Below are 15,860 nucleotides of genomic sequence, written 5' to 3'. Positions count from 1 at the left end.
TGTCCGGGCCTCCTGTCTGTGCTTGTCGAAATCCCTGATGACCTCATCCCCTCTTGGAGCAACTTCACGTACCTCTCAGCAGTGGCCTCTCACAGATGACCACTCACGGCTCTTTGAAACGTCTCCTCCTCTTGGCTCCTGGATGCCTCTCACCCTCTGGCTGCTCCTTCTCGGTCCCTCTGACGGCCACCGTCCCTTCTTCATGCTCAGGCCTCTGAGTGTCCCCCCGGCCCCCTACACTGATTCCCCGAGTGATCCCAGCAGCACGGCCACAGCTTCTGTGGGAGCCCCCGCCTCTCCTTGACCCCAGATTCCATCTGTAACTCTGTCTCCTTCTCCCTGCTCAGCAGCCAGAGTGACCACGTGACACAGACCGAGCCACGCCACGCCTGAGCGGAGGGCTCCCGCTGCCCTCGGAAGGAGCCTGTGGGGCAGGGGGTGGCCTTGGGCAGGGAGCAGAAGGAGAGTGGCCGCAGCTCTTTCCTTGATACCTCTGTGCCTGGAAGGCCCCTGGCCTGGGATGGCGATGGAGGCCTTGAAGGTTTCTCAGATGGTCTGGGCCTTTCCCAGTGGTCAGAATGATTGGCCCTGCTCACCTGTTCCTCAAGGGGTCCCTCCGCTCCACCCTTGCATGCCTTCTATTTGCTCTGTCCGTATCCAGATTGCAAATTTTCGGAATCTTCCTGCTCTGCCTCTCTTTGCTGTCCAGGCTCATTGTGATTCTTGCTGGGAGCAGCCAGTAATACCCGGGCCATCATCTGAGGGCTTTACGGCTTAGAAGTTTCTTCCACCAAGTAAACGATTCTGTCATTCTTAGCCACAGACTTGGTTCATCCAAGTGTCCTGAATTGCTATGACAAGGGTCGTCTTTACTCCAATCCGATCCTCGTTTCCATTGGAGACACTTCTACTTGTCCCCTGGCCCTCACTAGAATCAACCACAGGTCACCCCTTACAGTTTTGGGGGTTTTTCCGAGCCCACTCCTGCTCCAAACTCTTCCAACCTTTTTCCAAAATCTCGTCCACATTTTTGGGTATAGCTATTTCACTGATCCCATTCCTCAGTAAACCGATTTTTTTTTTTTTTTTGAGAGGTGGGTACTGGTGATTGAACCCAGGGTTACTTTACCACTGATTTCCAGTACTTTTTCTTTTTCTTTTTTATTTATTTATTTTTTAAAATTTTGAGACAGAGTCTCACTAAGTTGCTGAGGGTGGCCTCGACCTTGCGATCCTCCTGCCCCAGCCTCCTGAGTCACTGGGATTACAGGTGTGCATCACCACAACCGGCAGTACCAGTTTTCTATATTAGTCCATTTTCCGTTGCTACAATAAAATCCCTGGTACTGGGTACTTACTTCATAAGAGAAGAGGTTTATTTAACTCACAGTTTTGAAAGCTGAGAGTCCACACAACAAGGAGCGAGCTGTGGGAAGGGCCCCTTGGCTGTGTCACATTACAGCAGATGGCGTGTTAGCAGCACATGTGAAAACGAGAGAGACAGAGACAGGGAGCCAGAGAGCAGGGAAGAGCCATCTTGCTCTTTTATAACAAACCTCTTCCAAGAACAAAGAGAGCCCCATCCGAACTATATCAATTCTTTCTACGGGCAGCACCCTCAATGATCCCCTCACCTCTGGCTCTACCCCTTAAAGGTCACACCACCTCCAACGTCACCACCCTGGGGGCCACACAGGCACCAGTGGGAGAAAAATCATATCAAACCACAGCAAGCCCCAGCCCATCTCTGGTCCTGAGGGCCCCGCCATGACACCTCTACCCCCACCTCACCCTGTTCTCTCGCAGCACCGGGGATGAGCACAGCCCAGGGAACTGGGGTCACCTGGACCAGGTGGCTGCTCTGCGCTGGATCCAGGACAACATTGCCAACTTTGGAGGGGACCCAGACAATGTGACCATCTTTGGAGAGTCAGCAGGAGGAGAAAGTGTCTCTGTTCTTGTGAGTGCTCCTGCCCCCGCCCCACCCCGGACCTCTTGGAGACCAGTGGATCCAGCCGCAGGCTCCTTTGTTACAAAAGACCTGGGTTCAGGGTTGACTCTGCTCACTGCCTGGCTTCAAATGGGGGAGAGTCAGGGCCTAGACCCTCTTTTTGTCCTGCAGCCAGCAGCATCTCCAGCCCAGACTGCAAGAGGGACTTTTCTCCCTCCTTCCTAATCATTTTAATATGATGAACTATAGATAAAAGGTCAGGAGGAGGGTTGGATAGGAGGTCATTGCTGCAGTGGAAGCCAGATCTGTGTGCTGAGAGAGGTGCTCACCAACACAGTCAGGGGCTCTGATGACTGGTCCATGTCCATCAGGGAGGCTAGCAGACTTGAACTAAAAGATCATGTGCCATGGGGTGAGGTCAGTGGGAGAGAGTAGGGGTGGAAGAGGGAATGGAGAGGGGCGGGGAAGGGCACACAGGACACAGGCACAACTTGATGTGGGGAGTGGGGCTGGGAGGGAAGATCTAGAAGGTTCGAGGAGCCTTAAGAAATCCTCCTGATACCTTGAAGTTGACCCTGGGGTCAACTGGTCACTGTAGTTTTCAAACATCTACTGGTTTCATAGTGGGATACTCAGAAGAAAATGGTGATATATATTTTTAAAGTAGAGAAAAAAGGAAAAAAAAGCAAATAATCCTAAAGAAGAAAGAAGTCCTCCATATTTCCACTCTGCAAGGAGAGTCACTGTGGAGGTTTTGAGATGCATTTCCCAGTCTTTTTCCTAAGACTTTCTCTCTCCTCCACCTTTCTGTCAGTGATCTCTCCTCTTGGCCTCTGGACCACCTACTGTGGGTGGCCTAGGCATCGCCATTTTAAAGGGAGCACTTTCCTCGACATTACAGGATATCAGGAATGCTTCCCTAAAGGCTAAACACCCTACGGCTTCAATATTTGGTTGAATTATTGGGTAGCATTTCATGATAAGGCTGAAAAAGAAAAATGTTTATTTCCCCAACTTCATGACATTTAGAACCCCGAATGATTTCCAGTTTTTACAATTATAAACGTCACGCACCGTGGCTGGGTGCCTCCACGATCATTTTTAGGAGAAACTGCATAATGGAAGGATCAGAACTTGTGGCTTGGAGCTGCCCAGCTCCCTCTCCAGTGCTTTTGCTTGTCGTGATGGGCCCACGCCACTCCCAGTTCTCTCTCTTACTGGGTGCTCCGGTGTCCTCCTGCGGAGGTCCTCCTGGGAGGACCTCCGCAGGGGAGGCAGGCCCAGGAAGCAGGCCAAGCCAGGATGGGCACTGAGCTGTCCCATCTGCTGGCTGGGTGCCAGCGTCACCAGGGCAGAGTTGGCTTGGGGGACCAATGTGGCCCTGATTCTTCCCTGTGAGCATAAACTCATCTCCCCCCCACTCCCTCCCCAGGTGTTATCTCCCTTGACCAAGAACCTCTTCCACCGGGCCATCTCTGAGAGCGGCGTGGCCCTCAGCCCCTGCATGTTCAGGAGGAACACCAGTGTTGGAGCTCAGGTAGGTCTCACCTCTGACAATTCCTGCAGTTTCCTCCGCTCTCCAGGGATCCTCGGGGGTCTTTCCACAGGATCCAGGGGGACATGCTCAAAGAGCCAGTGGAATGAGGATAACTGAGCAGAGAGGAAAGGGGGCCACCTTGTCCAGCCTCCCGTTTGGAGCCAGGACACGGGGGTGGAACATGGAAATGGTTCATCGAGCTCAGCAAGTGACCAGGGCAGAGCTTCCATTCAAACTCTGGACACTTGACGTCCAGCAAAGTGCAGTGTCCATCGTCCCCACCTCTCCCAGGGCTCCAAGGCAGGTGCGGGCTGGACAGTGAGCAGTGGCCTGGGGTTAGGTCATGTCTCTGTCGCAGTCTGAGTCCTAGTGGTTCCGCTTGCATGATGTGGGTCTGGACTGATTCTTCTCTGGGGACCTTGTGGCCAGGGCTGGTTTCTGGAGAGTTCATTTACTGATTTGTTCTGATACTCCACAAGGTTTGGATATATCCATATACTAGTCACCACTGAACGCATCCATTCCAGCTGGAGAGAGCTTAATGAGATTAATGACACATATCGTGGAAATGATACGATTTCAACTATAACAAGATAATTAAAGGAACCAATTAAAGGAACAAGCTGGGTCTGGTGGTACAGGCCTATAATCCCAGTGATTAGCCTTGGGAGGCTAAAGGAGGAGGATTGCATGTTTGAGGCCAGCCTCAGCAATTTAGTGAATGCTGTCTCAAAATAAAAATAAAAAGAGTTGGGGGTGTAGCCTGGGGTTAGAGTGCCCCGGGTTCAGATTCCCGTAATGTGAGAGAGACACACACAAACAGGGACAGAAATAACAGAATCTGATCTAATGATTAAACCCACAAGGAGCATTTAGCCCAGGTGTTATCATCATCCACAGGGTTAGTTCTGAGGACCACCCACTGGATCTCCTGATGTGGTGGGATTTGGAGCTGCTTTTGGCAGAGTGGCTGGAGAGCACTGGATAGGAAAGGGCTGACAAGCAGGAGGGAGGACTTGGAGACACGGAGACTCTGTAGAATGTTCGAGATTTGGTTCAGAGGGCTCTTTGTTTATCAGCAACCGATGCCCAGATGCCCAGGCTCAATTCAGGAAGGAGGCATTTATTTATTTATTTATTTTTTTTATTATTTTTTTTTTTTTTATTTACAAGGAAATTAAGGTGGCAGAGATGAAGCCACACTTTGTGAACAAAAAGAAATCACAAATTTTAGAGCAAAGGGAAGTCAAGACTCTCTTACTCCTGCCCCTTCGCTCAGCACGATTCTGTAGCAGGCTCTGTGTGAGGCTCTGGGGAGCCCACACCCCCGACCCACCATGGCCCCATCATCGCAGAGCCTGCCCTCGTCCCTCTATGACTTCTCCAATACGGCCACCACCTCTGCCCCTGGGATTGATTAGGAACTCCAGTTTGGTTGCAGACAGCAGAAGCTTTCTTCTCTGTTTTAGAAAATGAGTGGCTCCCTCTAACAGCTCTCGGCCACCAGGGGACTGGAAACCAGACTGTGGGATTTGGGGTTCCATGCTCCTGATAGACCCTGGTGCCTATTTTAGCAGAGATCAGCTCACAGAAATGCAGCTGTGTAACCAGCTCGTGCCTGGATTTCAACTAGTTAACAGAGGCAGCACAAGTGGGGTCCAGAACCCACACCCGCCGGCCTGGGGTGTTTTCAGCTACCTACTGCCTCCCCCTGCAGCCTTCGGGAGTCGGGCAGGCACCGCGGAGGGCAGGAGCACTGCTGTTGAACTCACTGTTATCTGTGGTCTCTACAGCAAGTTGCTGCCACAAGTGGATGTCCCACCCACAGCTCCGCCGCCATGGTTCAGTGCCTGCGCCAGAAGTCAGAGAAGACTCTCTTGGAGACCACGAAGAAAATGGTAGGTGCCTCCATTCCCGGGCCCCCACCCTGTTCACCAGGCCCCAGGCACGCTCTCTTCTTGCCCCCATCAAGTTACTCAGTTTCTCACCTCTCAGGAGCAGTGTCAGGCTCCTGATCTCATGTGGTAGTTTTGTTTTGCCCTTTTTATGGTCCAACACCTCAAATGTCAACCAGTCCAACAATCACAAGATGCAGAGTTGCATAGCAATCCCCCGGCTTCATCAAAAGTCAATATTTTGTCATTGCTGTGCTCAGATATCTTTTCAAGAAGTTGAACATTTTATATCCACAGAAGTTACCACCATCCTGCATTTGGGGGTTGAAGGTATTAAGCACAAAGATTTTCAGAAAGGCCTTACAATGTGGCTAGCATTGATTCAGAAACTATGACCCAGTAGTGGCCCAATCCTCTACGTTTGCTGAGATTCTGCCTCAATTGTGAGGCTAAGATGACCAGCCATTCATGCATTCCTTCACCTATCACCCACCCCTCCATTCATCCATCCATCATCTAATTGTCCATCTATCCAGCCACTAATGCATTCAATCCATTGATATCCTTCCATAAATCCAGTATCAATCCATGTTTCCTTGAACCATTTCCAATCACTTTAACATTCTCGCATCTTCTAGCACCGTATATCTTCACTCCATCATCCATTCCAACCAAAGCAATGATCCATCCTCCATATCTAGCTGTCAGACTCAATTCGCGCATTCATCTGATTCACCCCCTGAACAACTGCTTGGGGGGAGCGTGGAGGAGGGTGTCCAGGGAGCGATGCAGCTAGGATGGAGCATGGCTCTTGCTCACCAAGAACCATGCCCGAAGAAACATGCCTACGGGTTTCATGGTTAGATGAGGTGAGAGTATAAAGAGAGGACGCATTCATTTAGCCAGCTGAGTGCTTTCCAGACGACACTGGAAGACTGGTGGACCCTCATTGTGGTTTGTCACCACAGAGAAGCCTACCCAGCAGGACAAACGCCTGTGCATGCGGGGCCAATGGACCCCCTCCCTTGGTTGCAAGGTGTCGGTGTGAGCTCAGAAGCAGCTGGAACCCTGGGCCTCTTTATCTGGACCCTGGACAATGCTCCTAGGCCCTGTGGCAGGCCACGGCACCAGGCACTGCCCACATGCCCATGGGGTGAGGCTAGTGCGACCTTGGAACTTGGGTCCTGGCTCTTCAGGTTCACACAAGGTACACAGGTTTTCCAAGAGGTAAACAAGTCTACTTTCTAATGCCTTGAAAGAGGCAAATCCACCCCATTTTGGCACAAGAGGACCCAGCTCATAAGGAGAGGAGGGCACAACCACAGACGTCCTCTCTGGAGCTCCGGTGGCCCTCACTGTAGGTCCCGGGGCCGTCCTTCCCTTGCTGGCACCTGCCCCTGCCCTCTCTTGTGCCTCCACCCTGTGTCCATGTGCAGCTCAGACCCTGTCCTGCCTGCCTGCTCTGGGCCCAGCCAAGGAGGCCCTGGGCAGGAGGCCCTGATACCTCTGGGTGTCAAAAATCAGAAAAATCAGGTTTTCCCCCAGAAGCCTTTCTCACCACGTCTTTTGCCTTTGTCTTTACAGAAATTCTTTAGTCTTGACTTATCGCAAGACCCCAAAAAGGTAAGGCCCTTTGGCTTCTTGATTTCAGGTTCTGCGTCTGAAGACATTTGAGCTCCAATTCACGATGAATGAAAGAATTCCTCTTTGTGCAATCAGAATCACTCCTTGTGGAGTGATTATGATTGCACAAATCACACCTGCCTATGTAACCCCTTGTTAGGGTTACATAGGCAGGTGGCCCTCTCCCCTGACTAGCTCAGGCACTCCCAGCCATCACCTCTGGGTGCCCTGGACTCGGCCACCCCTTTTCCTTTACACTTCTTGCTTCCAGAAAGGCCCTGTGGGAGGAGACGGCTCTAGGACATTCTCGGGAGGAAGAGATGACTAGACAAGGGCTCAGGAGTCTTTGCTGAGGAGGACACATCCTCGGGGGACCCCAGGGTGATTAGCAGTGCAAGGAGGGAGGGAAGGAGGCCCCAGGATCTCAGTCTTGAGGACACGGTCCTCCTCCCCGTACCTAGGAAACCCCAACAGGATCCTCCCCACTCCTCCTTCTTTCTCTCCCACCTCCTAACTTTTCCAGGATCTGGTGACATCGGCTGAGCACCATCTTACAGCCCTGTCCTCAGCTCCCTCCCAGGAGATCCCAGCACTTCTCTTAAAAGTCAGATGAAATGAGATCGATTCAGACATCCATCAGAGTTTCAGAAGCACTGACTACCTTGCAGGATGCGATTTGGCAGCTGGGATTTGGCAGTGGCACTGTTGTAGGGACAGACGAGGCAAGGCACCGAAGACAGCAGGAAGCCGTTTTATTTGGCTGGAGCCAGGTTCAGAGGGCACAGCTTTTGCTGTAATCAATCGATTGATTGATTGAACCCCGAGTTCAGGGAGTTTCAGAGTTTTATACCCAGCATGTAAAGGAGGGGCTCAGAAGTTCACAGTCTGCAGAAGTTCACATAAGAGCAGCTTTTTCTTTCACTGTTCTGGGCAAGTTAACCCTTCAAGGACCTCACCTGAGAAGGGGAGAGCTTCTTCTCCCCTTTCTTTCCTCCCCCTGCCAGCTGTTACCATGGAGCCCATGTGTAACTTCTCTTAAAAATGTAGACATCTCTGTGAAGCCCAGCTCAAGACCAGAGCCTTGTTTGCACTTTTCTACAAAGTACTATACTGGATACGTTTGTGAAAAACTAGTAAGGGGGTGTCCAGCACCTGGAGTGCTGGTATCTTCTCGGCCAAGTAAAACAGGGCGACATGAAAATAGGAAGTTTATCTACAATGGACTCTTTTGCTGACAGTCCTAAGATCAGCCATGGTGAAGAGGGCTCTCCTGTGGAGAAAGGGGGTGCCACTTCAGCCCAGGCAAGAGTCCCTGCTGTCCTGAAGCTTTTCCTTCCAGGGTGAGGAGGGCACAATGGGAAAAAAATAAAATAACATGAGAAATGTGATGTGTTGGTCATGGACAGAGGTAAGGTAAACGAGGTTAGGAGCTGGTGTAGGGGCACACACCTGTAGTCCCAGCGACTCAGGAGGCTGAGGCAGGAAGGTCACAAGTTCCAGCTGCCTTAGCCACTTAGTGAGACCCTGTCTTGGAAGAAGAGAGAGAGTTGCCCAGTGGTTTGGATGTAAATAGTGGGGTCAGCAGATGGCTTGATGAGCAGGTGACCTTGGAGTCAAGCTCTGGAGAGCTTGCTGTCAGGAGAACTGGAGGAGGAGTGAGTGTTCCTGGCAGAGGGGACAGCAACTTCAGGGGCCCAAGAGGCCCCTGTGTGTGGAGTGGAGGGAGCAAGGTGGAGGCTGAGGAGGTCCTGGTCATGGGGGTTGGGTGGTCACTGGAGGGACTTCGCCTGTGACCCAGCAGCAGATGGGAGGTGCTCAGAGGGCTCTGAACAGGGATGTGGTCTTTGATTTTACGACAGTGCATTTCACTGCAAGCTAGAAGCGGCAGAGGAGAGGCCAGAGCAGACACAGGAAGGCCGGCTGAGAGGCCCGGCCTCTGAGGGCCAAGGGAGCCTCGTGGTGCCTTGGACCAGGGCCAGAGCAGTGGCTGGAGTCCAGGGAGCTCCGAGAGGAAGTGAGGGAAACGGGGAGGCCCCTGGTTCTCTGACCCACGCTGTGGCCCTCACAGGGAACCAGCAGCAGCCAAGGAGTGGACGGTGGCAATTACCGTGGTCTGCACTGCTGCTGATGTCACTGTCCCCCCACAGGGTGTCCCCGTAGGGCCTCAGGTCTGTCTTCTGGATTTGTACCACTTTCTATTCCTCTTTCGGTCCTGGCTTTCACACCCCCTGGTGTCACCAGACTTGCCTTTCTTTATAAAACACGTCCTCTCCCTTCTTAAAAGCCTGGCTTTGTTTGCAAAACAGATTGGCCTCCTTCCATCGAATTGGCCTTCGAAGTCCATCTGAGTGTCCGAGTGCCTGTGATGTGTCCCAGGTTGGGCAGAGAAGGTGCCCTGTGGAGCTGGAGAGGGGCACCTGAGGCCGGTGTCTGCTGGGGTCTGCAGTAGCCTGCGCATCAGTGATACCCAATGTTAACTGAGCCTTTTCCGGGTATCGAGCACCTGAGCACTGCGTGTGTTCTGTCTTTGGCTCCCTGTGGGTTCCTAGATGAGAAAACCAAGTGATTCATGAGGGGAGGTTACTTTTCCAAGTTACTGGATAATAGGTAGCAGAGCCAGGGTTCAGCTTCTGGATCCAGGCTCTTCACAGCTACACCTTGGTGACTGAGTTTGTCATAACCATACCGGGAGCCAGCTTCCCAGGTGGTGACATGTGCATCCACTTGACTGTGACCCTGTATTTTGCATCAAAGGTAAATCAGAAAATCAAGAAATTTATCAACGTAATATCAGCCCACCCTGGATTCTTTAACTCATGCTATTCCATTCAGCGGAGGCATCTTGAGGGCCAGGTACTCTGCTCCTGCACAAAGAAAATGGTTGTGTGAAAACTCATGTTTAAATAGAGATGGATAATTTTCCAAGGCATAGAAAAGATGTTTGCTTAATGTTGTCAGTTAGATAGCAAGAAAGCAATCACTGCACAAACTATTCATCATAAGCTTTTGCAAAGAAATAAATACTTAAAAAATGAATGTAGATAGCGAGATAAGGCTGGGGATGTAGCTCAGTCATACAGCACTTGTCCATCCTGTATGAGGCCCTGGATTCCATCCTAGTACCACAAAATAGAGAGGTTGGAGGGGGGTGGGAGGGAGAGAGAGAGTCAATCCTCCCTAATCATCAATTCTGTCCTTGTGAATTCTCCTATTTGCAAAATCAAACGCACAGCACTTTGGTGACTATTTACAGATAGGTGCAGAGTGCTAAAAGTTTGAGCCACATGATAGACATGTTCCCATCTGAAATCAAACAAAACAATCGTGTCTTCTTGTTTCATCTTCTGTCCTAACTAGTGCAATCTATTTCGTGCCAGTTGTGTGTTTTGTTGTTGTTGTTTTGTGCACGTTGGTGCTTTTTGTTAGTACTTTCTCTGTTTAAAATGCCCACTAGCACAGTGCAGATGTGCTGCTTGGTGTTCCTTAGCTGGGTGCCTTGGGGAGAAAAACCTGTGACAGATAAGCTCGGTTCAGCCTTGGGCTGTGGTGCTCTTGGCCACGCACCAGGAGCAGCACCTCCAGAGCATCCCTGAGCCTGCCTCTCTGCAGGTGAGGCCATCCTGGGAGGTGAGGCTAAACCTGAGAACTCGTGAAATGAGGAAGGAAGAACATTAAGAGCCTAAGAGCCCGTATTGGACAGCATGGTTGGGAGGCTGAAGACAAAGCAATTTGCATGTGGGTGACCCAGGGCCAGGGAGATGTTAATCCCTTCCTGCCTGGCGTGTTATTATAAGTTAATAAGACACATAACTAATTCCCTGTGAGAGATCCATGTGATCTAAAGCATCTTAAACCAGAGACTTACACATAAACAAAGTCCACGGGCCTCATAGGAACCTTGGTCCTCATTTCCCCGTGGAGCTGTGGCTCAGTATCCACCGATCCAGGATTCCTGGCACTTTACAGAACGTAACTACTGTGAATAGCAAGAAGCAACCACAGAGGATGTGCCTGGTCCATAGCGCTGCAGTCTAGGGCAGCAGAATAGGTCACCAAGAGACAAAGAAAATACCCCACAAGGTGTGTGAGACAGAAAGCTTATTGAAGACCCTCAGGGGTCGGCCTGGTGCTGACAGGCTGGACAGGGCATATCCACCCCTCAGGGTGCTTTGTCCAGCGGTGGATGACCACCTTCACGTGCTCTGCTCCGTGTCAGTGACCTTGGGGAGAGGGGTTTTGTAGGTTGGGCTACAGAGCAATGGCATCATTCACTTCACTTGCCCCTTGGATGACCAGCCTCCCAAGGAACTTGGCAAGTAAGCAGCTTTCCACAGAGAACACTCACGGGCCCTAATTCCTAGCATGTATGAGAGCCAGTCAGCATCCTTCAAGGTAATATTATCTAGGCGTCTGACCTGCTCTCATTGTTCTCTGGACGTGGCTGGGTTCTTGGGAACATAAAGGAGCCTTTCAGGGACATGGTATTTTACTCTCCTCCTTTCTCCAAGAATGACACAGATCAACAGAGAGATATAAGGACAGACAGACAGACAAATAGAAATATATGCACATTTCAAATTGAATGGAAGATAGGCTTAAGTGTGTACGTGTATCTGTCTCTCTATATATGATAGGTTTAGCATCCCTGATCTGAAAATATGAAATCTAAAATGCTCCAAAATATTTTGAGGGCTGAACTCACACGTGCCCTCATGTGACAAACCCTGGTGTAATTCTAGGTACGTTAAAAATAGTGTGTTCGGACTTGAATACCATTTCTAAGATATCCAATTATGTCTATACAATATTCCAAAAATAAAAAGAATCTCTAAAATCAGGAAGACTTCTGGCTGCAAGCAACTTAGATAAAGAATACCCAACCTGGCTAGGCACGATGGCGTGTGTCTGTAATCCCAGTGACTTGGGAGGCTGAGGTAGGAGGATTGCAGGTTCAAGGCCAGACTCAGCAATTTAGCATGGCCCTAAGGAACTTAATGAGACTTTCTTTAAAAAAAAAAAATTAGAAAGGACTGGGGATGTGGCTCAGTGGTTAAGCACCCCTGGCTTCGATATCTGGTACCCAAATAAATAAATAAATAAATAACCTGTATATATTTCAATTTGAGTAAATATCTCTGCTCCCCCAACTAGTTGTCACCTTATCAATGCTACTAATTTCTATCCTATATTCACCTTATTAGGAGCCTGCGTTTCTGTTGCCACTGCCAATGGCCATATATATGGTCCATGGGGCTGGCCTGGCCCTCAGACAGGCAGAGGGGGATGGGCGTGTTTCCTGGGGATGGAGGATCACAGACATGACCTGCTCTCTTCCCTAGAGATACCCTTTCCTTACCACTGTGATTGACGGGACGGTGCTACCCAAGGACCCTGAGGCCATTTTGGCTGAAAAGAATTTCAACACAGTCCCCTACATCTTGGGAGTCAACAAGCATGAATTTGGCTGGTTTATTCCAAAGGTGAGAACACACAAGCCACTTCGACAGATGGACCCCTGACCACCTATCTTCCCTCCAACTTCTGGTCCCCTGAGTTCTCCAGTCTCAAATCTCTTCCTCTGAATTCAGTGCAGCTGTCCCCATTGCCACAAGTCAACATTTCCTGGGATGCCCCAACTGACCCTGGGTGCCAGAGCCCCGGCAACCCCTCCCTTCAAACATTGATTGTTTTCCTATTAAAGAATCCCAACTTGTCCAGGTGGGAGAGCCAGAGTAGAGACAATAATTGTAATAAATAAAGTAAAAAGCAAAGGATGTTTAGGAAGAGGAAGGAGCGGGGGTGTTCAGAGTGAGACCTGGGCCAGCCCCTTCCACCTTGGGCTTGGACTCATGGGCCCATAGGTCACCCCGTGCGCTCCCCGGCACCACATGGACAGAGTCGGAGAAACTTGAAACTGTTTCATCAAGTTGAAACTGGCTTCTGAAAGGGAAGAGGCTTTTCTTCTCTTAAAAACCAGTTGAAAGCAAATGGAACAGGGTTTCTTCAGTAACAAGCTCTCAGTGGGGCAAATTCCCTGACGGCAAGGGCTGGAAATGTCTCAGGTCTGGGATGCTGGGGAGGCACTGTGGGTGGGGGGTGCGTCACCTGGCTCACCTGTGGCATTTGGTGATCAGGCTCAGCTGCGGTAAGGCCCCCACGGAGGTGAGGGCTCATCCTTCTACCAGGACTGGAAGAGAGCTCAAGACTGATGTCCTCCAAGGTTCACATTTCAAAGTGACTTAAAAAAAATTTTTTTTAAAATGCTCTCAGGTCCTTGAGGAAACAGTTATGTATGGGATATTTTTATCTTGAAGGACAGAGAAAGAATTTATAATTGCAAACTTTGTAAGGTAAATGCCTTCAAAGAGGGTCTGGGGGCCTGCTTGGCTGGAGAAAAACAATATTTCCACCTGGAAATATGGCAGGCATTTTAGAGGGCCGGGCTCCTCCTAGGACATGTCCTTAAGCCACTAGCAGCCAGGCTCCAGTTGGGTCAGTGCAGAGGTTGGACAGGATTGTCACATGCTGAGAGTTCTACAGTTCTCACTTCGGAAGGATTTCAGAGGGTATGCCTAAAGGTCAAACCCTCATGGCGGATTTTGGCTTCCTTGAGTCTGTGAAGGTGTGATCTTTCCCCTGGGTCCCTAAGCCCTCTACTTCAGCCTTCGCCTGGCCAGCACCTGCCTTCTCTGGGCTGACCCTTGGTTGGGTTCTAGCCGATAGACAGAGGTTGACCTAAAGATAAAGATCTATTTAAATAGCAAAGACAGCTTCTCCTAAAGATCTGTTTATCTTCTCGGCACTCCTTGACTTTCTAGGTACAAGTTCATTGGATTCATTTATTTTGTTTAATGCATCAAAGACCCACACCCTTTAGAGAGGGGCCAAAGGACCTTCATTCTGCACTGCTGTGTTGTTTGTCCCGTTTGGTTCTTTCCCTTAATTCCTGATGATTCCCAAATGTTAAGCCATTTTTCCCCCCAACAGGCGATGGGCTATCCGCTCTCTGAAAAAACATTAGACCAGAAGACGGCCACGAAACTCTTGCTGAAGTCCTTCCCACTCGTTGTAAGAGTCCAGGAATCGTGGGGGTGGGTTAAGAAAGAAAGAAGGGCTGGGGGCTGGCTCCAAAGCAAAGATCAAGTCCAAGGCAGAGCCAAGCGCGGGATCCGGTGTCCAGGGTCCATGGGGCCTCCTTTGCTGGCTGGTCACTTTATTGATGATTTCAGAACCTTTCAGAGAAGCAGTCTATCGATGCCATCGCGGAGTATTTAGGAGACACAGAGGACCCTACCAAAAACAAAGACCAGTTCATGGACTTGATGGGAGATGTCATGTTTTGTGTCCCAACTGTGCTTACGGCCCGTGGCCACAGAGGTGAGTCCCAGAGGTGGAGTGGGAGAGGGAAATGGACTCACCAGCCTGAGGTGGGATCCACCCGGCTCCAGCACAGACAGATGTGGGCTCTGTGAAGCTCAGGCCTGAGGGCGGGTTCCCCGTGGCTCAGGGGGAGGGTGCTGTCCTGTTTGGGTTTCTGCTGGTAGCAAACTAAAAAAAATAAATAAATAAAAAAGGTTCAAGTGCAAGGGGTTTATTTGGGAGGTGATCCTGGAAAACACCGGTGGGGAGATGAGGAAGGGAGGCAGGAAGAAGAAAACAGTGGTCATAGTTCAAATTTGAATGCCCCCAAGGCCCATGTGTTAGAGGTCTGGTCACAGCCCATGGGGACATTGGGACAAGGGGGAACTTTTAGAAGGGACAGCCTAGTTGAATGAAGTTAGGTCCCCAGGGACTTGGCCCTGAAGGAGATTGTGGGACCCCAGACTCTCTCTTTGTTTCCTGAGTGGCCTGAGTGAACAGGTCTCCTCTGTCACCTGAAGGCCTGGTGTCCCCCGCTGCTGCAGGTCCTAGCAACAGAGCCAAATGACTGTGAACTATAACATGAGTCAGGACGGGTCCTTCCTCCTGATAAGTCGGTTGTGTCCCTTGTTTGGTTTAGCAACAGGAAGGGAACTAACACGGAAACCAATGGAGGACGTCCTGTCCAGCCATGCCCCCCAGGGACCCCTGGCTCTGGGGAGCTCTGAGAAACAGGCCCTCCTTCTGGGTGCAACCGAAGAGCCTCACGGGACCTTTCTTTTCCTACTAATCTGCATCCACCTAATCTGCAAGCCAGGAAATGTTTCCCTGGTCCTGACTTCTCGACCCATGCTGCAAGCGTTTTCAAATTCAGTACACATAGAAATAAAAAAAAAAAAAAGCCAAAAAAATAGCAGATCTAACATCTGCCCAAGCGCCCTTCAGTACGTGTGCCAAATCCACTTCGCCTCCGGAGGGTTCCCAGGAAGCTCTTCTGCCCTTCCATAAACCTGGGTGTGTCTGCCACTCTGTCTGATCTGTGATGTCCCCACCTGCGTGTCATGGGGCTCTGCTCATGCTGGGCTTGTGTCTTTGCTCTGAGATTTCAGGACTTTTGAGTTCAGGGATTTGCCAGGACTACATGGATTTGGTCAGCTTTCGTTTATTGTATTTGTCTCATTCTTCCCAATCAAAAGAGCGCCTCTGAATATAAAATTCATATGTTATAATTGTAGGAAGTTTTGAAAAGAGGAAATCAGATATCACTTAGAAGTCTTCTACTCAGAGGCATCTGCTATAAATTTTTTCTATATTATTATCTTCTGATAATTTTTCTACATCTTATATATAGTTTAAAATTAATTTATATAGTTATTTTGGTCAGAAAGCTCTGTATTTGGAAGATTTCCTCAATGTCAATGAAAATCCGTAAAAATATGTATTATCAGGTACGTAAAACCTCCTATTTCTATACTATTGACTGCTTGTATTATGA

General features: G+C 50.0%; 1 protein-coding gene across 1 annotated transcript in view; it reads left to right on the top strand.

Annotated features, from left to right (window-relative positions):
- The window catches only part of LOC113185243 (liver carboxylesterase 1-like), a 30,371-nt gene that overhangs the window by 8,607 nt on the left and 5,904 nt on the right, over positions 1-15,860 (top strand). Inside the window, exons 5-11 of the mRNA XM_077792822.1 lie at positions 1,807-1,960; positions 3,384-3,488; positions 5,282-5,386; positions 6,968-7,006; positions 12,346-12,486; positions 13,994-14,074; positions 14,236-14,383. Of these exons, the coding sequence (XP_077648948.1) occupies positions 1,807-1,960; positions 3,384-3,488; positions 5,282-5,386; positions 6,968-7,006; positions 12,346-12,486; positions 13,994-14,074; positions 14,236-14,383 (773 nt within the window). The remainder of the gene's footprint in view (positions 1-1,806; positions 1,961-3,383; positions 3,489-5,281; positions 5,387-6,967; positions 7,007-12,345; positions 12,487-13,993; positions 14,075-14,235; positions 14,384-15,860) is intronic.

Source organism: Urocitellus parryii, chromosome 15 (assembly GCF_045843805.1).
Source record: "Urocitellus parryii isolate mUroPar1 chromosome 15, mUroPar1.hap1, whole genome shotgun sequence".
In the NCBI taxonomy this organism is placed as follows: Eukaryota; Metazoa; Chordata; class Mammalia; order Rodentia; family Sciuridae; genus Urocitellus; species Urocitellus parryii.
This window is presented reverse-complemented; position numbering and strand designations above follow the sequence as displayed.